Source organism: Monodon monoceros, unplaced genomic scaffold, assembly GCF_005190385.1.
Source record: "Monodon monoceros isolate NGI ecotype Baffin Bay Population unplaced genomic scaffold, NGI_Narwhal_1 Super_Scaffold_15, whole genome shotgun sequence".
In the NCBI taxonomy this organism is placed as follows: Eukaryota; Metazoa; Chordata; class Mammalia; order Artiodactyla; family Monodontidae; genus Monodon; species Monodon monoceros.
The window spans coordinates 78,561,866-78,589,483 of record NW_021703771.1 but is presented as its reverse complement, the minus strand read 5'-3'; the positions used below and the strand labels follow the sequence as shown (position 1 = coordinate 78,589,483).

The 27,618-nt window shown below is 38.2% G+C and overlaps 1 protein-coding gene across 8 annotated transcripts in view; it reads right to left on the bottom strand.

Annotated features, from left to right (window-relative positions):
• The window catches only part of ARID1B (AT-rich interaction domain 1B), a 411,248-nt gene that overhangs the window by 241,520 nt on the left and 142,110 nt on the right, over positions 1–27,618 (bottom strand). For 7 of the 8 annotated variants that reach the window (XM_029223438.1, XM_029223435.1, XM_029223437.1 and 4 more), the window contains exon 4: positions 16,362–16,472. The exons of the other annotated variant lie outside the window; for it this stretch is intronic. In XM_029223438.1, coding sequence (XP_029079271.1) covers positions 16,362–16,472 — 111 coding nt within the window. The remainder of the gene's footprint in view (positions 1–16,361; positions 16,473–27,618) is intronic. 8 annotated transcript variants of the gene reach the window in all.

Below are 27,618 nucleotides of genomic sequence, written 5' to 3'. Positions count from 1 at the left end.
CTGGAGAACAGCTACCCTAACTCTTGGAGCTTTTTTCCAGCCACCCAATCTAATCCCAGCATACTCAGGATATTTTTTTAAGCCCTCTGAAGGGAAAATCCTGAAAAACAATTTGCCAATTTACAGGTTTTTGTGTCGTAAAAAGAAAAATACCATAAATAAAGCTGACATACAGTGTTGTTTCATGATTTTGCAGCCGAACAGTTTTTAAAAGCACAAGCCCTTACAGTTGAGAGAGCCACAAAATCCTGAGCGAGTAATTTTCCTACAGGTAATGAAATACCAACGCTGGAGTTAAAAGTCTTTGAAGATTCTCTACAAGGAGGAACTACCAAACTAGTAGGACTTGCTTTTACTTGAAGGAAGTTGTAAATGACTAGACTGGCCAACAGATGAACAGAGGTAGTTATATTATAATGCTATTGTTGTTTTATAAGAATAAATATATGTTAAATTTTCTTTTTGTTAAATTCCGTTGTATGGTTTAGGGCTCAGAAAAGCCCCATTCCCTACCAACAACAGGAGCGCAACACAGCTGCCCCTTTTCAACAGATCTGAAGGGCACACCCTGTTCCCCTTCCCTGAAAAGGCTGATGAATGGCCAAAAGGGAAAGATAACTGTGGACTCAAATCAGGGCTGGTGTCAAGATCCTTACCCCCTATTGGGTCACTGGCCCACACGCACTCTCTCTAAAGCATAAGGTACAACCACCAAAATATAGCTTAAGTCTAAGTGTTTTCCATGGCTAGTCCCGAGAGCTCGGGGTGGGATATATAGATATATCACGCCAGCTTTAGCGTTCCTCCCCACTAACACTCTGAAGGAACTAGACAGGTTATGGATTTATCCTTTTTCTCCTGAAAAACACATCTCCAATTTTATAATGTACTCAAGCCAAGAGGTACAAGAAAAACAAATCGTATAAATTTTGCCACAAGAGATAAATTGGAGTGGCTATAATTATTAAGTCATTTATTGTAATGTTTGTATTGTAAAATTTAAGCCATCATCAATCTCACCAATTAACCTTAAGTCCAAATCTTATCACCCAAAGATTAGCAATCTTCTCCCATAAAAACAAACAACAGGAAAACGCCAAATTACAAAACAAAATGTCATTTATTCCTCAAAACAAAATAATAAATTGATAAAATATACTCTCTTTACAACTGAACTATTTGCTTTACTAAATGGCTTTCATCCTACAATATATAATATGCTTACAAAATAATTACTTTTAAAAATTACTGCGAAATGAAAATGGTCCAATAAGCTACTCATTTGGACAAAATTGCTGAATTTATAATTGTGACATTTGAGCAAGTTATAGAAAAAAATAGCCAATCATTCATTTGTGTAACAGGATGCCTAATTTAGGCCCTGGATAATCATCCCAAGTAACATGAAAAAACTTAACATTATAAAAACCCAGAAAACCCATATTTTGGCATCATTATTCATTATTTTCTCAGGAGTATACGTTCATTTATAGAATATTTCCTTTTACAAAATAATAGGGGAAAAGTGATATTCCTTCTTTAATAAATGTTTTTTGCATTATTTAATAATTACATAACCTCATTTCTCCCTCCAATCTTGATAGTAAGGAATTCAGCCTTAAAGTTAATCATTATTTCTGGTACTGCATTATCATCGTTTGCTTGTGTCTACCTTTTAAAAACATTTTTTGAAACTTTGTATTCTGCTTTGAGTAGTCTCAGTTTATACAAATGTTTTACTGTAGGTCAGCTCAAACCCTTTTTAGAAGCAGCCAGGTTATAAATTCTATATAAAAATATCATAGGAAATGAAAACCTTCTGTCACAACAGGACTCTTTGAGTTAAAAGTGGCCATGGGTATATTTAAAAGTAAACAAATTTATTTATAATTCATAGGGACACATGTTGAAAGACATCCAAGCTCTTTTTTTAAACACTTTTGTAGATGAAAAAAATCCATATTCTTAAATTTGGCCATTAAGTTATACAGTATCTGGGTCATATTTTATATCGGAATGCCACAGTATAAAAACATTCAGTCCAAGGCCAAAAAATGTATTAATTACATTAAACTTTATATATTTTAATAAGAAACTATGTTTGTAATGTTTATAGGTAAAGTCAGAAGTAAAACTGGCGATGGTCAGTATAATACACAAAGGATATGACAAGATAGTCAATAAAATGTTGGAAAAAGGAAAATATCGAATCTATTTACAACTGTAAAGTCATATTCATTTCCTCTATGATTTGTCCAGGTACCTTTTCACTAGCTTCCATTGCTGGCTAAATATGGTTGACTTATGAATTAACCATTTGCAGAAGTGCCCTATTTAGGATATATGCTTTAAACATCAATTAATACAACTGTCTAAAAGAGCAACACTAAAAAACTGGGTGTTTCTCCCCTACAAAATACCACCTGACTCACAACAACATATATTTATTTAACATCACTGAAATCAGTTGAGATGAAAAAAGGCAGAATTCAAAAAGGTATTATTTCCTACATCGATATAATTATTTAGGCATGTCTAGATAGATAGATAGATAGATAGATAGGGTGTGTGTATGTATTTGACTTAAAAGGATATCTTGTTATTTTACCTGCAGTCACGCACTAGAGATGTGTCATCAGTCACACCTGCTTTTTCCTGGATGACTACTAGGGTTCACACAGTTCTCTCAGAGATCTGAAAATCCTTTGTGAAATCTAAGGAGTTCTAAAAAGCAGCACTGCTAGCAAAGTAGATTTCTACCCATGCCTTTGCTTATGCCTTCTTTTTCTTTTCTCTCTCTTCTTTTAGGTGATTTTATTTCTCACTGATAGTACACAAGCTGGAAGGAGCAAGGAAAAAGTAAACTCCAATCACTGCAGCTGTTTAGTTAACTACATTGTTATAGTTAACTAAAAAAACCCATATAAAACCAGTGACCACCATTACATTTTTGAATTATCAATATATTTCAATTGTCTAAACTATTCATCTGTAATTTTTCCTTAGTAGTTAGCCATGAGATGAACCCTAGAGGATTTTGCCTCTTCATCCCCATCCTAGCCCTACCCCAATAATTCAGTCTGCAGTACTTAAACCAAAAATTACGCGCAGTCATGCACTAAAGATGTGCGAAATGCAATTTCAAAGCAGCAGGAGGGCAAACAAAGGCTAAGAAGTTGACATTTATTGAGCACCTACATAGGTCACAAGTACTACACAAGAGGTTTTATATGTGTTATATCTCTGGTGATGCAGAGGGGTCAAGGGAAGTACCAAGCAGTCACACTGAATTGATGGCAAGTGTGAACGTGCTGTGTCAACCATAATATGCATAATTAGGTACACTTTTCAAAATCTGATATCTCAAAACAGGGCCAAAGTCTAGTCAAAGATGACTAGAACTTTATTATTTTGTCTTCATCCCTATAAAAATAGAAAGTGCAAATTAAGTCAGGAAAAAAGTAGTAAAAATAATAAAATTCCTCACGAAGCCACTCAAGAAAGCCAGCGTGATCGTTACTCTATCAAGCCAAGTGATCACAAAAGTGCTGGCAAACAGTGTTCTCCTTTTTCTAAAACCACTAGCGCTGATAATATGTGATTAAAAGCCACTTGAATGTCTTGTATAAAAGGTGAATATAATTTTGATATAGCCATCACTGCTCTTATACTTTCAAATATTTAAGACTTCCAGAAAATGACAAATCATTTCCTTGAAATAACACATACTGAAAGTATGAATTCTGCAGATTCTATAGATGGTTCTCTGAAGGTAAAATGAGATAATATGTTAAACTATTTTAAATAACAGGCATCCTGAACACAGACCTGTTTTCTTGTTGATCTCTTATTGCTGAATTGTTATAGGAAAGAACAAACACTAATAAGCTAGTGAAATAATTAAAATTTTATTTTTATTTCATTACAGCTAAAATTTTAAACAAAGGAGGTAATCAATAAATGATTGTTAAATGTAATTGAAATTTTCTGTATAAAGTGAAATCTTGTGCCTTTATAGTGGATATCAACATTTAGGCATGCTAGCTCAGAAAAGCCTAAATGTAGTAACTATGAAAAGTAAGAACACTTGAGGAAATTTGCACACATTCATATTTATTCAAGGACACTCATGATTTTAATCAAAATTGGTAGAACGGTTTTATTTTTAAAAAAAAGAAGGACTTTAGGTTTAACAACCAAAGTTTACAAGGACACTGAGGTGTACGCAGGAACAGGTATATGCAGACAGCTGCTATAATGGAATGAGCTACAGACTCACTGTAACTCCACTGCTGTCGAACTTTGAGGCAAGTTTCCTGCCATTTTTGAGTCTCTATTTTCACATCTGGGAAACAGAATTTTTAAAAATCTGAATCAAATTAAATACGTAAAAATACACACTTTTTTTTTTTTTTTTTTGTGGTACCCGGGCCTCTCACTGTCGTGGGCTCTCCTGTTGCGGAGCACAGGCTCCGGATGCGCAGGCTCAGCGGCCATGGCGCACGGGCACAGCCGCTCCGCGGCATGTGGGATCCTCCCGGACCGGGGCACGAACCCGCGTCCCCTGCATCGGCAGGCGGACTCTCAACCACTGCGCCACCAGGGAAGCCCAAAAATACACACATTTTAAGAACTCATTTATATTAAACTTTTGCTCTGCATGTAGGAAGTGAAATGACTACGCTTTAAAAATGGAAGAAAAAAGTGGGGAGGGCCTTGATTTAAAAACAAACAAACAAACAAACAAGAGAGTATCCCTTCAGAGTGCACAGTTATCTCCCTGAGGTCCCATTTCCTCTGCTGGGATTCAAATGTATCACAGAAATTCATGGTGCTTAAAGGGGTAAACCATTTCTAAAATAGAACATCTTTCAAAAACAGCATGTTAAAACTAGATTCCCTGCCCCCTCCCACAGTCACCCTAAAAGAAGGAAAAAAAAAAAAACAACACACACACACAAGACATAAATTTGTATACTAGGCTCACAAACCCATATACTCAAAATAAGTTTCAGAAAAGAAGAAATTATGAGATAACTAATGAATGTTCCTCCAAAACGAATTGGTACAACAAGAACAAAGTCTAAATCATTCAAAAGTAAACCGAACAACACAATATAAAGTAACCCGTCCCTACCCAAGGAAAGGAACATTTTAGGATATAAACTTACTGCACTACCTTAAAAGCAAAGATGATGAGACCAGCCACGAATGCCAATTGAAAAAAAATAATAATAAAGTTTCTTCTATTTCTTGAGACTGTACTCTTGTCTTATTCCAATTAGAGTTAGAAACTCTCTGGAATGATCTGCTGAGTTGTTTATACAAACTCTGCTATGATATTCTTCAAATCATCTCCAAGAATTTAAATGAAATGTAAAGTTATAGCCAATGCAATCATTCTTTTAACATCAATTCCTATTTATGACAGTATTTTAACCCATGTAAAGAACTATACAAAAAATAAGGCTTTGGTAGCAAAGATGAATTGCTTCCTTTTAGGAGTTTTAGAATTCCAGCACAGTTATTCAGGACTTGCCTTTTAATCTCATAAAATCTCTGGGTATTCTTTTCTCCGCAAACCAACTCCCCACCACCATTTCCCTGTGTTTGTCACCAACACCACCATACCTCCTGGTCATTTAGTTTAAAAACTTAAAAGCATCTACCATTCATCCCTCCCTTTATTTCCACAACTTTCTCCCTCTGTGTTCTCACTGCTATCATTCTTTAATAATCTGACTCAACCTCATTATTGAGATAATACCGTAGCTCTAAACTTGTCTCCCTGTCTCCAGCAGTAATAAAGGCATTTTGAAAAATGAACGCTTTTCATAACTAAAAGGCATGGTACAATTCACTTGTCTTGGTAACCTAAAAGTCCCAGACGTTCAAAAATAGAAGAATGGGGTGGGATGTGGCTTTGAGCAGGCAAAACAGATGTCAGGAAGTCCTGTCTTTAAAGTTCATGTGCTCTACCTAGGATATTCACTAACAATCGTACTCTGGGCATATTTATTCTTCTTTTACTAGCAGTTTCTAGTAACAACTGAAAATTTTATTTATATAAAACACGACATTTTATAATGGTACCAAATAAGTTATTTTATATATATAATAAATATATTATTATTTTGAAGCCAAATTTTCTCCAGATACAGATACTTACAAAAGACCAGCCACAAATTTTTAGTGTCAGAAGGTACTAAGTGGCTCACTGCACTCAACCACCCAAACCCAGGGGAAAAATAAAGACTAATGAAGATCCCTACTTACATTAGAAAATGTTGAAAAAGAACAAAGAGTATCAGTATCAGGGCAGGTTTCAGATGGGGGCAGGATGATGCTGTACTGTCCTGTCACTCAATGGCCTCCAGGTTCACTCATTCTAGCCTACTTTGAGAGAAGACATTTACCTGTGGATCAGGTATAGTCTATGCCACAGCCTCAATGAACACCATTTTGTGCTTTGATAGAAAGAGAAGTAGGGACTTCCCTGGAGGTCCAGCGGTTGAGACTCCCCACTCCCAACGCAGGGGGCCTGGGTTCGTTCCCTGGTCAGGGAGCTGGATTGCGCATGCCACAACTAAGGATCCCGCACACCACAATGAAGATCCCGAGTGCCGAAACTAAGATTCAGTGCAGTCAAATAAATATTAAAAAAAAAAAAAAAGAAAGAAAGAGAAGTAAAATAACAAGTAAAAGTAAGACTTGTCACATAGCATTCTACCCAAATCAAGACAGCAAGCTCCAAAGACTTAAAAGGCACACAGAAACAAACTATAGAAATGCAGGGGGCATTAAAACTGGTTTGGGTTCATTAAAAAGAAATGGTGGTTTTTATGTCCCTGGGTTGCTAATATTTCCACTGGTGGTATATTTCAGTTTAAAAAGCAAAGAGTTATTATGCAATTACTTTACAATATACAAATGTAAACCTGGAGGGTCAGAAGTAAATAGAGACCTCAGGTGTAGGCCATCAGGACCTTCCTTCCACCAGCATAAAATTAAAATCCACTCACACCTGATCATCTTGGTTCAGAAAACTGTCCCTGCTGGGTTCCCACTGGTGCAGTAGGAAAAGGCATTAGACTGTGCATTACAAAGCCAAGATTTCATTGTCCTGCAGCTTCCTTATTTGTCTTTTCTACCCCCCACTTTAGCAGGAGGCCATAAAGTTACCTGGAATATGTACTTTTCAACTTCTCACATGGACTTTTCTTCTCCCCAGGCTTCCCCGACTCATATACATCAGACTCCCAAACTGATCCCATGGGGAGAGAGGGGAACCTCTGCAATCCCTGAGATGTTGGAGACGGAGTCCACAAGAAGGCCCACGGCTCCCGCATGACCTAAAGAATAAGGCTAGGCGCTCAACTAGGCAACCCCAAATCCTTAAATATGTTCAAAGGCAAATGGCTCCTAAGAATATGGGAGAGGGGCCACCAAGGGCATACACAAGCTGTTACTGAAGATTTCAAGATGGCTGCCCTTCTCTCATTCAACTTCTCCCTGAAAGCAAAGAGTTCATTTTGTCAGTGCTTTTCTTATATACTAACAAACAAAGCCTTTAACGTAAAATCTAGGAGTCGGAACATGCCCTAACATTCATTTTTCAGACAAGGACACACACGTCCTGAGAAGTGACATGAATTGCTCAAGACCAGAACCCTGGCTGAGACTTAATCCTGCCTCTGCCATACAGCATCATCATTACAACAGGTCTCCAGGTCAATACATATCATTTTATCAAAACAAAGTCATCATTCCTTCCATACAAGTCATTATAAGCTGTTCACTTTCATTTCTGTGAGAAGGGGGAAAAAAAGGCAAGTGATATAAAATGCTTCTAATGAATCATTTTTATAATGATCTGATAGTAAAAAATGTTACAGTTAACTATTTCTATCAGTCCAGTCTAATAATCAGGTACTATTTAAAACAAGAGAACTCTAGAAAATTAGCTATCAATAAATGAATACTAAAAACTATGGGTTTAATTTTAGAATTAATGTTCTCACACACGCTGAATGGGGACAACATGCACAGAGGCACACAGCACGCAGATCCCACTGCAAACGAACACTACTCTGAACACTTGAAAAAGTCAATGACAGCCCGGTAATGAAATAAAGGGAAAAAACGCACACACCACAATCTAACATTGGATAAAAATGCAGGTCGTATGGGAAGAGACAACAATAGTACCTGGAAACTTTTTTTTTTTTTTGAATAGAATGCATTATGAAGAAAAGTGGTTGAGAAAGCTTAGTCACTTTTTTGTGGCTTAAAGCTTTTTTCCCCTCTTTTATTCCAGGCTTAAACAAAGTTCAGTGGGGCATCAAACCGCCTGTTTTAAATTACAGTCTGTATTTTAAAATAGAATGCATGCACGGCATGTTCCTGAAGCTAGGGGGTGGGAGTGTTATTCACGGAAAATTGAAGGCTTGTTGAGTCAATAATCTTCTTTCACACAGTAACAATTTTCAGCTAAAATTTCTTGACCCAAACAAAGGAAAACGAGACCATTCAGTTATTTTACAATTTAGCAAAGGCAAAGAAAAAAGATGAGAAAGAGGGAGACACCTCTAAAATTTTACATTGTGAAGGAAAAATAGAAATTTTTGCTCTCAGGTAAGAACCTTCTCTACATGTATTTATTTCCTCTCCTAAACTGACAGTTAATATTCAAAATAGTTCCTTCCCGTTCAAAAGAAAAATAAAAGCAATTAACCAGTCCACAAATGCTACTCTGAGCTCCTGTTGGTTATGTATCTCTTGTTACATGCTCAGATGTGTGCCTTCAGTTACATACAAAGTGGAAATCTGCAAACTAAAATTTACTTCCCAGCTAACTTGGATAATGTAAAGTAAAATGCATTCAACTCAACGTCTTACAATGGCCATGCCTGTATAATCTGGAGGAAGCCCGCTACCCCTTCTAGATGCCAGTGAACAGGAGAAGCACCAGGAAGAAAAGGAGGCGGCTTTCTGGCTCAACATGCCAAGAACTGCCATCTGTGGAAACTGAAACGGCAGGTTAAAATATGAAAAGGTACCTCTTGAACATCACTCGTTTTTTCGTTCTAGCATAAAAAATTAAAATTAAAACTCGAAGGAGCTACGCTGCTGATAACTGTCCTACTGGAGCCCCCATGCCCACATGTGAGAATCCCTCACACACACGGCTCTTTGTGGTTTGTACTAAAGCCCAACACTGCTGCTCACCCCCTTGTGCTCAGAGACGGCCCTCTGGTAAAAGAGGCTTATGTCCAGGTATGGTTCTGCAGCTATTTGCATTCAGACCTGACAGTTACGTGCACCCCAGCCTGTGAGGCCCCAGAGGAGGCTCCATGGCCTCTCACAGGTCATCTGAAGAGCCAAAAGGCTGGTCAAAACCTTCCAGTCTCCCATTTGTTACAGCAAAATTTGTATGCTGACTTTCCTATTAGCCAGGAATATCTGCATTTATCATCGCTTACTTAATGAGCCTCATTTATCAACTACAGATCATAGTTATCCTTCTATTATCAAAACCAATATCCTGAAAATCAGTTATGCTTCAGCCTCTCTTCATCTCCAATTTTGTCTAGTGTCTATTTTTTACAGTACTCCTTCATTATTTTTTTTTTGGGAATTGACAGTCCCATAAAATGGGTTAAAATTCATTTCCCCCATATTTTAAATGGAAAGCTTCAGAATATTATGTACAACGGTCTACAGGAGGTGCTTAGTTCAAATGTGTTTTTAAAAATTAAATGAATTTCTGAAAATAATGCATCACCACTAAGCAAATACCTCAGCTATAATGAATTTAGAATTATCCATCTATTTCAAGAGGACTGAAAGATCTCAAATTAGAAACACTTTGCACACAAACATTCGAGTTATTTAAAAACAAACTATAGTTCTTTTTAAATATTAATTTATTCAAGATTTCCATATATTTAGCCTGCTGTAACCTGGAAGAAATCCAAATTGGTAAGGTTTTATTGAACATCCATTTACAGAACAAATATTTAAGTGGAAGATGGTTTTGAAAGAGAGAGAAACATACCTTCCCACTTCCTACGACTTCTTACCTTGCTCAAGGTTTGAGTATTTCCCCTATTTTCAAAATATCACAAAAATACTCTGGGGGATAAAATTACAGAATATCACATCTTAAAGAAATAATCCATGTGGGAAAATAAACACCTGTCAGAGTCACTATCACTTTTCCTAAATTAGGACTTTCAAGTAAGGTCTTTTCATATTTCTCTCAAACTGAATCCAAAAAGAACTGTCGTCTCCATATAGGATAGACCAGAGACTAAAATTACATTTGCAAATTATGGTAAATCCTAGGTAAGAAACGGAATGTTGTACGCTCCATTTAACACTTCTCCAAGATATCAAAATGTGTCTGTACCTTCAGTTTCAAAGTTATGCAAATGGTTAACTGTGTCTGCAGATGCTCTCGCTGACAAGACACACCCTTCAGAGAACCTCCTGCTCCATTCACCAGGTGCCCACTTTTTAAGACTTCCATGACTTCAAGACTCAACATACCCTGACAACATTTAGGAAACACTGATAACAGACAGCTGATGTCTTCAGCTGCACGCAGGGATTATCACTGCTTGAACACTGAGAGAAGAGGGACAACAGTTTAAATTTCTCTTTTTATTAACTTAGAATTTTTTAAATGTTCAGGACGATTTGAGAACGATCAATCAACAGAAGACAGTTACACTCTTAACCTTTTAATGACAACCACTTAATTCAAGCTCAAGATACAAATTTTAAAAAGTTTGGAAAAAGTTCATTCAGCAGCCAAACATCTAATTCTTACCTGGTAGATTTTAACTTTTGCAAAAACATGACAACTAACAGGTTAAGATCATCTTAACAATTTGTATTCTTAGATGGACTGAGAACTTGGTAAAGGCAAAACCCAGTTAAAAACTGCTCCGCCTAGCTTTTCCAATAGTTGCTAATTGTTCATAGGAACTCTATCATCAAATCCACACACTTAAAATGTCCCTATTAACATATCATCTTTCATACATGCTTCCAAAGTACATGACCATTTACCCCTAACCCAACATGTGTCATTAAAGATTTATAAAACAAACACACACACAGAAGTATTCTTTTTCAATAAAGGGAAATCATTGCATGCCCTGTTGCTAATACCTAACTCCCAAAGAATATTCTTGGTAATAACAGTTTTTCAACCATTCTCTTTCAGGCTTCCAATATCCTGTTTAACACCCTCTATTTCAAAGAACAACCAGCATATACCACCTCCTTCCTTTCACAAAGGGGAAAAAGAATACGTTTTATCTAAACCTCAATACTTCCTTCTAATTGCAAGCTCAACAAAAGTGCCATAAGCACTGTTCCACAGGACATTTAGGGTTTTTACTAAACTTGGACAGATCAAACCCTTTTCATGTCAACCTCTTTAAATGCTTCCTATTTAAGAAAGAAAGGGTCAGAAAGAGGTTTTCAATGACCTGATGGGCCTTCGCAAAGGCCTTTAGAATATGACTGATCATACTCTGTATCTCAGGTAAACAGAATAACGGACCTGCTATCTGAAATACAAACCGGTGGCAGGTCTCTCTGAAGAAAAAAACAAATAAGTTATTTCTAAACTGAGGAGTATCAGCAACTCTTCAGATCCCTGGAGGAGAAAGCACTATTTGCTTAGAACAAGGAAATTACGGTAAATCCTAGGAAAGAAACGGAATGTTGTACGCTCCATTTAACACTTCTCCAAGTTATCAAAGTGTGTCTGTACCTTCAGTTTCAAAGTTATGCAAATGGTTAACTGTGTCTGCAGATGCTCTATAATAATAGTATAAACATGTATTTACTGTGTTCACTGAAATCATGATTACTGTTTGTCAATTTATTCGCTTTTACAATTAAAAATATACATTATGGTGTTCCAGCGCATAAGACTCTGTGCTCCCAATACAGGGGGCCCAGGTTCGACCCCTGGTTGCGAAACTAGATCCCGCACGCATGCCACAACTATGAGCATACATGTCGCAACTAAAAGATCCCGCATGCCACAGCGAAGAGCCTGCGTGCCACAACTAAGACCCAGCGCAGCCTAAATAAATAAATATTTTCCTTAAAAAATATACATTACTAAGAAAAGAATGTTTCACACTACTTTTAGATTAATTATACAGAAGTGCCCACTTTTTCTTCTCTTGAAGGTTAAGGTTACCAAAGTAAAACTCAAATGTCATTTTATAATAAAAGAAAATAGTTTTAGGAATAAAACCACCCTGCCAATACAGATACCACATTCATATAATTCTTTAGTATCAGTAGCATATGGAGAACATAGGCTCTCCTGATGTCAATTCAATACCTTGGAAAAGATCCTGTAAGCAATTAAAAGAAAATTCTGCAACTAGGGGAAGAATGTACTGAAAAATTCTTATATAAATTCTATTAGGAAAATACTTACTGAATAAAACATAATAAATACTGTGAAAAGATTCTAGTCTGTTGAGGGTGAGAGGGAGAGGCAAGACAATTATAAAAGTAACTGCAATAGGGCTTCCCTGGTGGTGCAGTGGTTGAGAGTCCACCTGCCGATGCAGGGGACACGGGTTTGTGCCCCGGTCCGGGAAGATCCCACATGCTGTGGAGCGGCTGGGCCTGTGAGCCGTGGCCACTGAGCCTGCGCGTCCGGAGCCTGTGCTCCGCAACGGGAGAGCCCCCAACAGTGAGAGGCCCGCGTACCGCAAAAAAAAAACAAACAAACAAAAAAAAAAAGTAACTGCAATAAAAGGATGACTAGTAAATGCCATAAGAGATGAAAAAGTTTAAAAAAGACTCAACAAAAAATGTATTAAATCATAGTTTGGGGGTCAGAGTGTAAATTGAGATATACTCAATGTTTATAAAATAAAGGAGTTGATAAGCTATAGCATTTGTTTAGACCTTCCACTGTATATTTTACTTAATGATGGCTTCACTTCGTATCAATATTAGAGGTAGAAAAAAACTACAGAATGTGCTCAAATTTTAAGTGATAATATTCCAAGGAGATAGAGTCAGTTCTTCAAGCTAATTTTTATGTCACATGCTATATGTTAAAATTTGTTAGTAATGGTAACACCAGTGATATGTAAGCTAATGAACCTCAACAGGGAGAAGGCTATATGATTAAGAGGTATAGAAAGCAGTAGACATTATTAAGGAAGATTTGTTCAGAGCTTAGGTCTGAGTGCATTAAGTGAAAAGCAAATATTACTGGTCACGGCACCAAGACAACAAGACGACAAATATTAAGTTATCAGTCATTGGCTTCATGTGGATGAGCTGAAGAACTCGGTCAGATGGAAAACACAACTGCATTAGCTGCTGAAGATCACCAAGAACTTAATGAAATGCAAATACAAATACCAATTTAAACAATGGTGAGAGGACAACTTGCTGAGAGAAGCAAATTCTAGATCTAGCGTAAGAAAATGCCTTGATTTCTTGTAATGGAAAGTTAACTGTATAACAAAAACACACTACAAAAAATACCCCACATGCAGAAAAACATTACAAACTCTATCAATCTAACTCAACTTAAGCAAAAATTTAAGAAACAACTACTTAAGAAGCTTCCTTCTTATAGTCACATACATAATGGATAAAGATTTGATTATACATTAGAATCATTTTTACCACATATTTTTAAACATACAGATAAGACCCACAATTTCCTTGGTTCAAAATTACAAAACAAGAGATTACAAATATGATGGATGGCCTTTAACCTTAAGTAAAAAGACAAAATTTGCATCACTAACACTTGAAAAGGAAAAAACACAGCAGAAATCTACAAAAGACCTAATAAATTCAGACGTGATAACAAATACAGTTTCATGGTGCTTATAGAATCAATTTATCCAAGTTAGAGTAAAAATACATATTAGAGCCATATAGAATACCAACAAATCTCTCCCCAAAACTGTAATTACCTTTGTTTTATATAACATATTGATGCAGTGTCTATACCAATAAAAATATATTTCTAAATTCTATATAGAAAAACTTTCTACACAAACAAAACCTGTTGAAAGGAAAGTGGAACACCAAAATTCATTTAAATAAAGCCAATTTTCATCTTAAGAGATTGGGGGCAGGAGGTTCAGTTAGGTACAACCAACCAATCTACAATTTGTCCTTTATTCAGTAACTGATGCTTCTATGTACTCAGCATAAAACCTGGAAACTTTCCTCTCTAAAAAAAGATTATTGAAATGTTACTGAGTATATGGGTATGGTATGCGCCAAATGTCATGTATAACATTCTTTACAAATGCCGGTTCTCAAATGTTTAGAAGTAACATAATAAATCTTACTTAATGTAAACATGTTTGAAATTCAAATTAAAATCAAAATTAAAATCAGCATGCTATTTATCTGTGAGTTACAAAAACAAAAAGAAACCACCAATTAGGGCGTTTCTTTTTTTAATAGCTTCGTAAGAAAATTTATATTATGAGCAACCTTAAATCCCCTAGGGAAGGAAGTAAGATAAACATTAAAGAATAAAGTTAGCCATTATATGTATACAAATAGAACCATCCAAAAGGCTTAAACTGTTGAAGAATATATTGGTTCACTTCCTAAAATACTCTGAGCTCCTTTTCCAGTAATCAACTTTGTACCATCCCAAAGCAGAACTCTTCAGTTTTCTGGGACTACCACACTTCATTCTCCCCCAATTATGCTGTACAGTTAGCTGAAAGTCAACCATTGATTCCAAAGCAGAGCAATGAAAAGAAGCATAGCCTAGTAGGTGACACAGAAGTTCAAATGGATATGAAGAAAGCAGTACGCTGCAAACTATTCTTATAGCTACGTAGAAAATCGGTATCAATCTTTAACAAATTCTCCAACCTGTAAAACAGTACACATCACCAGCCAATGACAAGCCTAAAAAGTTGGGCTTATCTAAAACACTAAAAATCCTGTGGTAAAAAAGTAGAATTCACTGTCAACCACTGCTCACCTTCCCATGAGTCAATTTAAATTTCCAAATGTTCGGCAAATGTTGCATTTATCAACAGCATTCACGTGCATTTGCGGATGCAGGTGTGCGCGCACGCACACACACACACGCACACACACACACACACACCCCATGCTCACCAAGCTCTGAATTATCTGCTGAATAAAAAAGCTTACAGCTTAGAACACAAGAGTCCATTACCTTTTTCATTCCTTCAAAAACCAAATAACTAGATAATAAATATTCCAATGTGACTAAAAAATGACCACAGTAAATTTTACCCACTTCCCACCATGGAAATAAAAGCTGTAAAAATTAGGGTTTCAAATACATGTGCATCAGATTCAAAGATATTACACATCCTGTAGCCATCACTTACCTTCTACTCTACGGCTACATATAACTTAAAAATGGGTATGGTATGTGCCAAATGTCACGCATAACATTCTTTACAAATGCTGGCTCTCAAATGTTTAGAAGTAACATAATAAATCTTACTTAATGTAAACATGTTTAAGATTCAAATTAAAATCACGGCTAGTCTGAGTTCCTGTCTTAAATATGACTTCTTAATAGAGATTAAGCAATAACAATGTCTTCACATCAAAATATTTTAACAAGAAAATATATATAAAAATTTGTTTGCACAAATATATTCTTTGAATTTTTAAGGAATATCTCATTTAAATGAGGTTGCCCATGGGGGGATAAAAAAAGAAAATTAAGCACAGGTGAACTACTTAAGGGCATTAACATGTAACCTATAATTTAGCTACTACTCTAGTCAATATATACCCAATAATTTGCTAATGGAAATACTTATAAGCTGTATTTTCCAATTTTAAACTAAAATACTTTCTTTTGGGTGAAAAAAGATTGGGTGACTTCTCGTTACATGAAGTCCCAGAAGAAATTCAAACTACCACTGGATGCTTTATCTCATTCTTTGCCAAATGGGAATTTCCTTTACATATAACTCCTATATAGATACCTCTGTTCTGAATCACTACCAGAAAGCAACAGGCTATGCAAAGCACAACTGTACAAAAGAAACACCTTTCTGCCACAAAACCTATCAGCCAAATATAAGCTTCCAATTGGACTTAGAGATACCTACAACACTGGACTCGGAGACACCTACAAATGAAATAGACTTATTCAGGACTACACAGCTCCTTTGAGAAGGAAACTGTAAAATAAAAATTAATAAATCACAAATATACCTGAAATCCATAAGCTTCTCCCCCAAGTCTCAATATAAAGTAGAATAAACAAAAACCAATGCTCTTTTTAGAAATCTGTAACTCACTGAATTTCCAAATCAGTACATTAATAGTCTTACTGGTAAACTTGATGGTCTTTCTTGTTGTATTAAGTTCAAGTCTTCATGGTTGGGTTTTCCAGGAGCCAGAGGAGGTTGAGACCTAGTTCCATAGCCTTCCTGAGACATATCCTAAACAAACACAAATATAAAGATATATCTCAGTGAGTTACAAGCTTCCTTGGTAATCAAGATGAAGCAAAGGCTTATCACAAAGTATCAACTCATCTTACATTTAAGCAGACATCTATGTTATAATTATCATTTCTGTAACACTTTCTCAAAAGCAAAAATAAAATACAAAAAGGCAGTGAATCATCAAGAGCAAAAATACATATAATTAACAATTAAATTTATTATGCAACCATACAACCTAAAGACCATATTTGAGTTCTGCAGGAAGGTGACAGTCAGTAATAGAAGGGAAAGAAAGCCAGCTATAACCAAACTCTCTTAAACCATAGCAAACCAAAAGCTCATGTTATTATTTAATTCTGATTTTGGCTGAACCGTCTTTAATATTACCTTGAAAATGTAAAATAATTAATGAAAACTTTATTATCAACTGGCTTTTAATATGCCCTCTCAGCAACCCAAAAAACAACACAGTTATTAAGCTGACAGTATCCTGGGGTTTCTACAAAACCAATAAACACTCACGTATAGAATTTCATGTTCACGTGGCACAGTTACCAAAGAACCACAGTAAAGAATAAAACGGCAGTGGGGAACAAAACACACTAAAAAAACCTACTGAAGTAGAGAAACTTATCAGTAACATGGCCTTTCTGGCATCCTGTTGAACACTTTTCCAGGAGGAATTCTGCATGGTTTCAGTATTATGCTGAAATATAAACCAAATACCACACCAAACTTACTGTATGTCAGATCTCTAGCTGTTTAACTATGCATGCTCAGTTACTAAACATTCTACCCCCATTTACACCCGAAGTCAAACAGCAGGACAGAGTGTAAAATGCTTATTATAGCATGTCTTAATTGGCACTGAAAGTTGAAGAACCAGTTTCGGATTGGGAAGAAAAAAAAAGAATGGAAAATATCACTTAAAAATAAAATTCTCTCCTTCTTCCCTGTCAGTTTAAGTATGTGTTAGAATTAAAGAAACACAATATACAAGTTCTATTTCCCCTGTTAAATTCTCAAAATATTACTTTAAAAATTAATGTTAATGAGTTGAAACCCTATAAAAAGCTTCTGCTGCCCCACCCCTTTCTCATACAGTATACACTTAAAATGACACAGCTTCTTAAGCCAAGAAACTTTGGACCAATAGCTGGTACTGAAAGTACACAAGCTGTACAAACTAGACTTAACTAGCCAAGTGTTGGTGCAACCTGCCTTTAAACAGGCTCTGAAGCAAAGAGCATGCCAACAATCCAGCATTTCCCAAGCAACTCTTCTTCCTTTTACATAAACCCCCCAAACAACCAAGCAAGATATCTAACCTCTAACAGCAGTGCAGAATGCCCAGTCAGTACTATACTTTAGTAAGAGAATTACACTCAGTTGTCCAGGTTTCTATCTGATAACATTTAGTGAGGTCTCCGAGCACAGGCAGCCCAAGGATATTTAAAAGGGCAGCTCCTCAGTCTGGCTGCTGGCAGAGGTTAACAATTAGAGTGGTGGTGGTTGTGGGGGGGGGGGGGGGGGGGGCAAAATCTCTCTCTCTCTCTCTCTCTCTCACACACACACACACACACACACACACACACACACTACTTGCTCTGGATCCCAGACTTTCACTTGTCACACGGACTTCCAGCTGCATGTCCTGCAGGTTCCTTTAGATTAACAGCGAGGACTTCAAAATCAAGCCAGGAACAAGGCCTCCGTTCAGGGACCTTCACCCTGTTACAAAAAAACCCCCACGAAGGAGCAGAACAGCCACGCAATGGGCAAACAAACTAGCAGATCCCCACCTGTGCCTCAAACACACACATGTGCACACAAGGTTTACGGGCAGTGCTTAGACACTTGTTTTAGTAAACTGTTAAGAAACAGGAACAGGCTCATATGCCCTATGCTTACAAGCCTTTTACATTTCCTTTTGTTTTCTCTTTGTGGCTAAATGAACTGATTTTTAAACGAGCTGAAAAAGACCGTTACAACTACAGTAAATACACATTTTAATGTGGATACTGTCCCCTCTAAAATAAGCAACACTGAACGAACAGACTATGAAAGCCATCAGGAAATTTTACTATGACTTTACATTTCATTTTTTAAGGCTTAAAATTTTTAAATAATTAGATTCCACCAAAATCTCAAACACTATTCTTAACCACAAGAGGCTTTCCGTTATTAAATACAGCTGGAAATAAAACCAAAATAAAATTTAGTGAGAATCACTGAAAATGGAACTTGTTCTGCTTCAATTTATGTTTGAACATAAGGATTAATTTAACTGAGAGAACATCCAGCAAAGGTACCAGGTTTTAACCTAAAACAACCATCATCTACATATAACTTACACTGGGACTATAAAGGCTACATTTGGCAGCTGTAATAAAGATATAAAAGTTATATATCATAACAAACCTGAGGTTTTTCCCCTTCAGAGCTATACTTATTTTCTGGTAGATATTTATTTTCATCTCAGGAAAAGTAAGTAGGAATAAGTAATTTAACAGACAAGAAGAGGCCAATGTCTATTAGAAAATAAGAAATACGTTCAACACCATATTTTATAAACAACAACTAAGCACAGCCTTCCTGTTTAACACATCACTGCAGTCTCTGATATTCAAAAGTTTAAACCAGTGCGCACTAGTTTGCACACTAGTTCACACACACAGATTGTCACTGTGACAAATACACAGCTGTGACCATGTAAGAGAGCATCACACTGTGATAATGCTACAACGCAAAGGAGCCACACAAGGGAAGTGTGGTTTATCCTTTCAGAGTCCTTTATCAGTATTATTTTTCTTCATCTCACTCACGAGCTTTTCACCACTGACTGATTCTGGTTTTAACCATCTTTATGCTATAGATCAAAGGTAAAACAGAGACTGACTCACAAAACAAAAAAAGTGTGAAAAGAGCTTGAGATAGGGGCATGTACACATTTGTTTCAGAAGTTTTCACTTAGATGTTACTTTTAACAAATGCCTAGGGACTTCCCTGGTGGCACAGTGGTTAAGAATCCGCCTGCCAATGCAGGGTACACCGGTTTGATCCCTGGTCCGGGAAGATCGCACATGCCGCGGAGCAACTAAGCCCGCGTGCCACAGCTACTGAGTCCGTGAGCCACATGTACTGAGCCTGCGCTCTAGAGCCTGCAAGTCACAACTACTGAGCCCACGAGCCACAACTACTGAGCCCGTGTGCCACAACTACTGAAGCCCGCGTGCCTAGAGCCCGTGCCCCGCAACAAGAGAAGCCACCGCAATGAGAAGCCCGCACACCACAACAAAGAGTAGCCCCCACTCGCGGCAACTAGAGAAAGCCCGCACACAGCAACGAAGACCCAACGCAGCCAAAAATAAATATAAATAAATAAATTTATTTTTTAAAATGTCTAAACATTTATTGAACACCTTGTATGGACCAGTCCCTTCACTGGGTGCTTAACATCTTACGGTGTAAAGGATGACCAGGAAGGAAACACTAGTTATACTGTGCTACTGTGAGGAAGGAAAAGATCAAAACTATGTCCTGGCTCTAGTGTAGAGGCCAAGAGCAGGAGGACTTCTGTTTTCTTTTATAATGAAATGAATTAAGTACTAATGGGAACATGGGACTATGAAGAAAATGTAGAATAAAATGTCAAGAACAGGGCTTCCTTGGTGGCACAGTGGTTAAGACTCCGCCTGCCAATGCAGGGGACATGGGTTCGAGCCCTGGTCCAGGAAGATGCCACATGTGGCAGAACAACTAAGCCTGTGTGCCACAACTACTGAGCCTGCACTCTAGAGCCCGTGCTCCGCAACAAGAGAAGCCACCGCAATGAGAAGCCCGCGCACCACAACAAAGAGTAGCCCCCGCTCGCCTCAACTAGAGAAAGCCCACGCGCAGCAACAAAGACCCAATGCAGCCAAAATAAATAAACAAGTAAGTAAGTAACATCAAGGACACATAAAATATTTGAGGGGCTTCCCTGGTGGCGCAGTGGTTTGAGAGTCTGCCTGCCGATGCAGGGGACACGGGTTCGTGCCCCGGTCCGGGAAGATCCCACATGCCGCGGAGTGGCTGGGCCCGTGAGCCATGGCCGCTGAGCCTGCGCGTCCGGAGCCTGTGCTCCGCAACGGGAGAGGCCACAGCAGTGAGAGGCCCGCGTACCGCAAAAAAAAAAAAAAAAAAAATTGAAAAGGAAAAATATTCCCATGGTATGAGTTCAAAAGATACAAAGAGATAAACAATGAAAAGAAAGACTGTCTCCTACTTCCCAGGATCCCCTCCACAAAGCTTACTGCTAATAGGTTATTTATCTTTCCACAATCATTCAATGCACAACCAAGTATAAATGTGAATTTAAATCCTTTTTCCTTTAAAAACAACTGGAGCGTATTTGCTATACACAGTCTATTCTGTGGTCCCTTAACAATACATTATATATCCCCTTCTATATCTGCACCTAAACATCTACGTTATTCTCTTGTTTTTTGCTATGCAGTATTGTATTAGTCAGTTCTGTGACTTATTTAACCAGTCCCCCACTGATAGACATTTAGGTTGTTCCCAGGCTCTCCCTACTTCATACAGCACTATAATACACATCCTTGTGCATACATCTTCAGCTGAAATACTTCTGTAGCGTTACTCTCCACAAGGGGAACTTCTGCCAAAGGGTTGGTACATTTAAAATTTTGATGGAGGCTGGCAAAGTGCTCTCAGCAAAAGGAGTGTCAATTAACACTCACAGTCTATCACCTGGCTAAAGATGTTTACCTTAGCGTCGGGGTATTCCCAACCACAGTACAAAAGGCAGCAAACTCAGACCAGGGGAGAGGTGGGAGGACTGGTAGATAGTAACAGAAGAAAACAATTTAGACAAACAAACAGTTGTGGTACTAAGAGGTTGGGGAGGCTAAGCCAAGAAGCTAGCAAACACTGGTTGTCTTTAGAGTCCTGCACAGAGAGCTTCAGATCTGAAACAAAGGCAACAGGGAGCCACTATGGCTTCTAGATCTAGAATGTGATGATTCTCACGTTATTTAAGAAAGGTTTTTCCAATAATCACATGAAGTACAGATGTACCAGAAAGAGAATGATGATGGTACTTATTACTACTGCAATAATCTAAAGTGAGGTGACGAGGATCTGAGTAGCCTCATAGCATCTCACAATATCTAGGTCAGAATAATTTCTCGCTCCTTCTCTCTTCCTGCTTTGGAAACTCCTATCATCATCCCAAACCCTAATGGGAAACAGATAGGGTCCTGGCACGTAAGACACTGTAGTGGAGAGGAGGGTGCAATCAACTCCACAGAGAAAATGCCTGCTGGCCACACAGGGCTGCCAGTCACATGAACTCGTCACTCTGCCCATGAAACTTCCCGTGCTACTGACCTATTTTAGTTTGTAGATACATAAATTTAAAATATCCTTTCCAAAAAGAAAACAATATAAACCTATAAAGTATCCACTTCGAGAATGGACCAAATCACCCCCCTGCCTCCTCAGGAACGCCCTAATGGAAAGAGTACGATCTAGGACAGCTGACACTGCAGGCAGGGCTCCGTGACAGGTGCTGTGCACACTCCACCTTTTTAATAACCCCAGGAGATGGTCCCTATTATCTATCACCTTGTTTTTTACCACGAGGAAACAAAATCTTAAGCAATTTGCATAGCTAGTGTCTGAGCACATTGCTAGCATCTCTACGTGATGGACAAATCTTCATTTCCACCCTAACTGTACTCTACGGACAACTGTAAGCGTTAAGCACTATCATAAGGATTTGATGTAATTTTAACTTTTTAAGGTATTATCCTAGCTTCCACCTATTCTCCTAAATTCCCTTTCCAAAAATTACGAATCTTAAGTATTTTGTATGTGGGATACTTCCAAAACATTCAATTATAATATTATGAATTAAAAAGTATTCAAACTCCCACAAATCTGAATACAAGGCCACTCTACCTACTACTCGTTATCATCAAATAGTCGTTTAAGGTCCACAGGCTGATGGAAAACAAGATAAAGAGACCCATCTTGCCTCCTCAGATTATGTTCGCTTAAGGATCCTCTGCTGGTTCCTCTCTTTCCCTCCAAGGACTCCACGCAGACTCCTGGATGGTGATGATTCCCGAATCTCTCTACTTCAAGTCCCATATATCTTAAATGCATTATGAAGGAGTTCCTTGTACTCAAGGAGTCCCTTGTATGTCAAGAAATGACTCTCTTAACTGTCCTCCTCAAATCTGATCCCCTTCCTTCAAGGGCCACCTGGTCAAGGGCATCACCATCCACATGGACTTCTCAGAGCCATTCCACACCCCTTACCTCTCTCACCATCCACATAGACCTGACACACGACCAGACCTAAAATCACTGTCAAGTCCACCCCCTTCATCTTCCCTGCAGCTGTCAGCTCCTTTACACTACAGCCTCTTGCCCGCCACGCCACCAGAGCAGACTTGCTAAAACACAAATGGCCATGGTGCGCTACTGCCTGGTAAGGCCTCCTCCGTGGTGCCTACAGAATGAGGCCCACAGTCCTTGCTCCGGCACAGAAAAGCTCATCAAACAACCTCCAGCTGCCACCCCAGCTTCATCTTGGCCTTCCCCCGGGCCCACTGCAAGTCCTCAGCTTCACGCACTTGACTGCTCAGAGGCTTCCGCAGGGCCACCTGCCTGCACGTGCAACTCTCTCAGTCCAGGTGGGTGCCCTTCCTTCTGTGTCTGCGAAGCATCACTGTCTTCAAGATCCTGCTAGAAATTAACTCCTCCATTCCCCCAAACAACTACCTCACAACTTCAGATGTATTCTTAAAATACAGCATTATAAATTCTTAAACTATTTGTTTGTGTATCTCCTGAACTGGACTCTTACTTCCTCTTGGGTTCCCAGCGCTGAGCACCGACAGGTACTCAAAAGTCTGGTGCATTACTGACTGAATGCCTTCCAAGAGCTTACACTTAGAATTAGACACAGCAATACAAAATAAATGTATGAGGACAAACATAAAACTGAACAAAACTTGGGCTCATGTCCAAGAATATTTATCATGTTAACAGCTACACTGCCTGGTAGCAATATGCTACAAAACACATTTTGCTGTTTGTTACTGGCAGTCTTACGGCAAAAAGATGACTATAAAAGAATGTAGTAAAAAAACAAACAAAAAAAACTGGAAATTAAGAGGCAGGGAAAAGACTATCGTGATCATCAGTGATGTCATCAAAAACGAGAAAAATCAAGACATCCTTTACCTCCTAATGATCAGAACAGCAATGAGGTATTCTTGCAGGACAAAAAAAATCTGATAATGAGTTTGATAAAGCCTGTATATCTAACTACCAATTTATAGGAAATTAAAAAGGGCTGAGGAATACATTAAACCATAGCAAATCAATCAGCAAATCTCAAACTGTGGGAACCTCTACTAGAAAAATGACCTAGTTTCTTCAACAAGTAAGTTGTAACAGCAAAAAGGAAAGGAGAGAGGAAGAGAGGGAGAGATGAAGAGATGAAGAAAGAGGAAAACTGTAGAGATGAAAAGGTATCAACCAATTATGAGAGCGGATTTTATCTGGACCTTGACTCAAACTACCCCACAATGTAAATTAAACAGAAACATTTAATCCATTTATGAAACTACTGGAAATTTGAACACTGGATAATTGGTATGAAAAAATATTCTTTAAATGTGATAACTGTATTATGTTTGTGTTTCTTTTTTCAAGGCCTTTATTTTTTACAGCTATATACTGAAATATTGACAGATTAAATGATACAATAGCTGGGATTTACTTCAAAATAATATTGAGGGCGGGGATTGGGGGGGTGAAGGAAGAGCAAATGTACACACAACAACACTGGCCATATAATCGTTGAAGGCTGAGTGATAGGTGTGTGGGGCTCGTTATATTTTTGTCTACTTCTGTTCATTGTCTGAAAATGTCCATTTAAAGTAAAATGGAGTTAATGGTATGAAAGACGAATTCAGGAATCCAGAACTGGGACTGAGGCTGTGGTACTGACTCCGGCTTACACCTGCAAGAGCACAAAACTTCTGAATTGGTCCCTTGCCTGCAATCCTCAATCTCCCAAGAAAGCCCACTATGCGTTGACCATTTACTCTTTCACAGTTTCTTAACCTCTCCCCATTTTATCTTTAACATGTTTGCTGTACTATTTAATCCTAACACTTAACAGTCTTAAAAAAAAAAAAAAATCGGACTTCGCTGGTGGCGCAGTGGTTAAGAATCGGCCTGCCAATGCAGGGGACACGGGTTCGAGCCCTGGTCTGGGAAGTTCCTGGCGCAGGAACTAAGCTGTTGCTCCACAACTACCGAGCCTGTGCTCTGGAGCCCGCGAGCCACAACTATTGAGCCCGTGTACCACAACTCCTGAAGCCCGCGTGCCTAGAGCCCATGCTCCGCAACAAGAGAAGCCACTGCAATGAGAAGACCATGCACCGCAACGAAGAGTAGCCCCCGCTCGCCGCAACTAGAGAAAGCCCGCGTGCAGCAATGAAGACCCAACGCAGCCAAAAATAAATAAAATTTTTAAAAATTAATAAATAAATAAAAATAAATCCTTAAAAGCATTAAAAAAAATCCCTCCATAATCTTAACCAAATTAACCTTCCCAGTTTCATTTTCCCCTAGATCCCCAGGTAAAACCTCCTTATATTGACTCTGACCCTTTCTGGACCTCATCTCCTGATCAAGATGCCCTCCTTGCCTAAATCTGACACTCTTACACTTACTTTGGCTCAGCCTCTTAAAGGCCCAGTGTCCAATTTCACTGACTCCGAAATGCCTTTTCCAGCCACAGATCTCGCCAGAGACCACAAACACTTGAGTCAAACCAACCCAAGCTCAAATTCCAACTTCTGGACTATTCACTAGCTGTGCAACCCTGAACAAATTTTCCTGAGTTGTTTCCTGCTCTGGAAACGATATCAGATTGAGCGGCGCTGAGAAGGCTCAGGGGACAGTGCCTCCTTCCCTCCCAGTGCCTCTGCAGCTCAGGTACATGGTACTTCAAGAACAGGGGCTGAATGGGGTTTCTTATATATCACGACTGCTATCTTTTAGGATAATGGTAAGTCACTTTAATTCTAAGTCCATATCAATACTTTCCCCTGCATCTTCCTTAACCCTTGCTCCAAAAATCTTTTACATCAGATTAAAAAAATCACAGGACCAAAGCTCATATGGTTTTTTTTTTACTGCTACTGGTTCCACAGGCAGACTCTAAGCTTATATTAAAGCCTTATTATCTATAATACACTAGATATACTGATAAGTCCAAAGGCTAGATTCAGAATATTGTTAATTTTCTATTAACTGAAAGGAATAATTATTTCCATTAAAAAAGAACCATTCTAGAAAAAGAACAGGCTTATCCAAACTACTTTGTTATTTTCTTTCTGATGAGTCTCATTAATATTGATAATAGATCCCTCGCTACCACCGTAGCCTGCCATCAACAAGAATGTCACTATGACACAGGACTTACCTGAGTATACCTGAGGCTGCAGCTGCCCCTACGCCTGCAGTAAAGAGAAACCATGAGAGGACTGGAGATTAGAGAGAGGAGCCAGCAAGAGCAGCTGCCTCTCCTACGTTAATCAAGTTAGGACCCTGGAGGCCACTACTCTGGCATTCAAGACTTAAGAAAATCCTTTATTTTATTTCGGTTTTTGCAAGAACTTCTTCCCAAACTAACAAGGGGTCCAGAGTGAGAAGGGAAGCTACATGGTTACCTAAATTTCACTTCTCCTAAAATACTAAAGAGAAATATGAAGATACTCAAGAGCTAAAGTAATTAAGATTTTTAATAGATTAATTAATTTTATTAAACTCACAAAGCAAATGAGCCACAGTAAATGTTCAGCTGTACTTTTTATAGGGAAAAATAGTGTATGTAATTAATAATAATAATAATAATACACAGAGCAAAAAGAAAACCCAGCTCTGTAACTTATCACTTAAAGAATTTCTTCATCCATAAAAACAAGATAACAGGAACTTATCTGCAAAAGTTATATTAATGATTAAAGGAGGGACTAAGCAATGAGCACTGTGCTTGACACATTTAAATGTTCAATAAATGTCAGCTATTGTTATTTACATTATCTAAAACCACATTTAAGAATAAGAATCAAAATTTTCACTGAACCACTGGAACTTCATCCTGTGACCACGATGCTGCTGACAGCAGCAGCTAACAATTATGTAACATTTACTCTTCACCAGGCACTCTTGAGAGTACTTTACTCACTGAATAAACGCTTATGGTCTCGACATCAACTCCACGAAATAAGTACTATTTTCAGATGAAGAAACTGAGGCACAGAGGTTGAGAAACTCGCCCAAAGTCCAAACTACAGAGTCAGAAACTCTGGGTGTACAGTTCAACAATGTGTGTTTTAACAGGCCTTCCAGGAGATTCTAGTGCTCACTAAAATTGGAAAAAGCCTGGGTGAACAATTGCAAAGGCCCGTAACAGTGGCCTTAAGACCTGAATTTCAGCCTATCTCTGAAACAAAATGCATCTCTACTGTAAACAACAATAAAGAAGACAGTAAACCCTAGGGAACTATATTCAACCTCCTGTGATAAGCCATAATGGAAAAGAATATGAAAAAGAATGTATATATTTGTATAACTGAGTCACTTTGCTGTACAGCAGTAATTAACACACTGTAATTCAACTATACTTCAAAAATAAATAAATAAAATAAAATAAAACAGAGTTGGGATCAAAACCAAGCCCCACCACATTCAGGCATAACTTGCTGCAGGACCTCTGAGGGTCATTGTTAACATAATATAGGAGGTAACATCCATCTGCCATGCTAGAGCGCAAGATTGGAAAGCTCTGGTTAGTATTTCTGCTCTCCATGGCTCTCAAACTTTGGAAGGCATCAGAATTGCCCGCTGGAGTTAAATGCAGATCCCCAGCTACTCCCCACCCCCCCAAACAGTTTTGGAGTAAGAGAACTTACTTGAGCAAACACTCCAGGTGACTGTGATGCAGACAGTCCCTTTTTTTCTTTTTAGGAAACCACAGGTGTACACGTATCCAACGGCACCGCCTTACCCTACTTCGAGCTCTATCTTTCCTTCACCTCCCAAG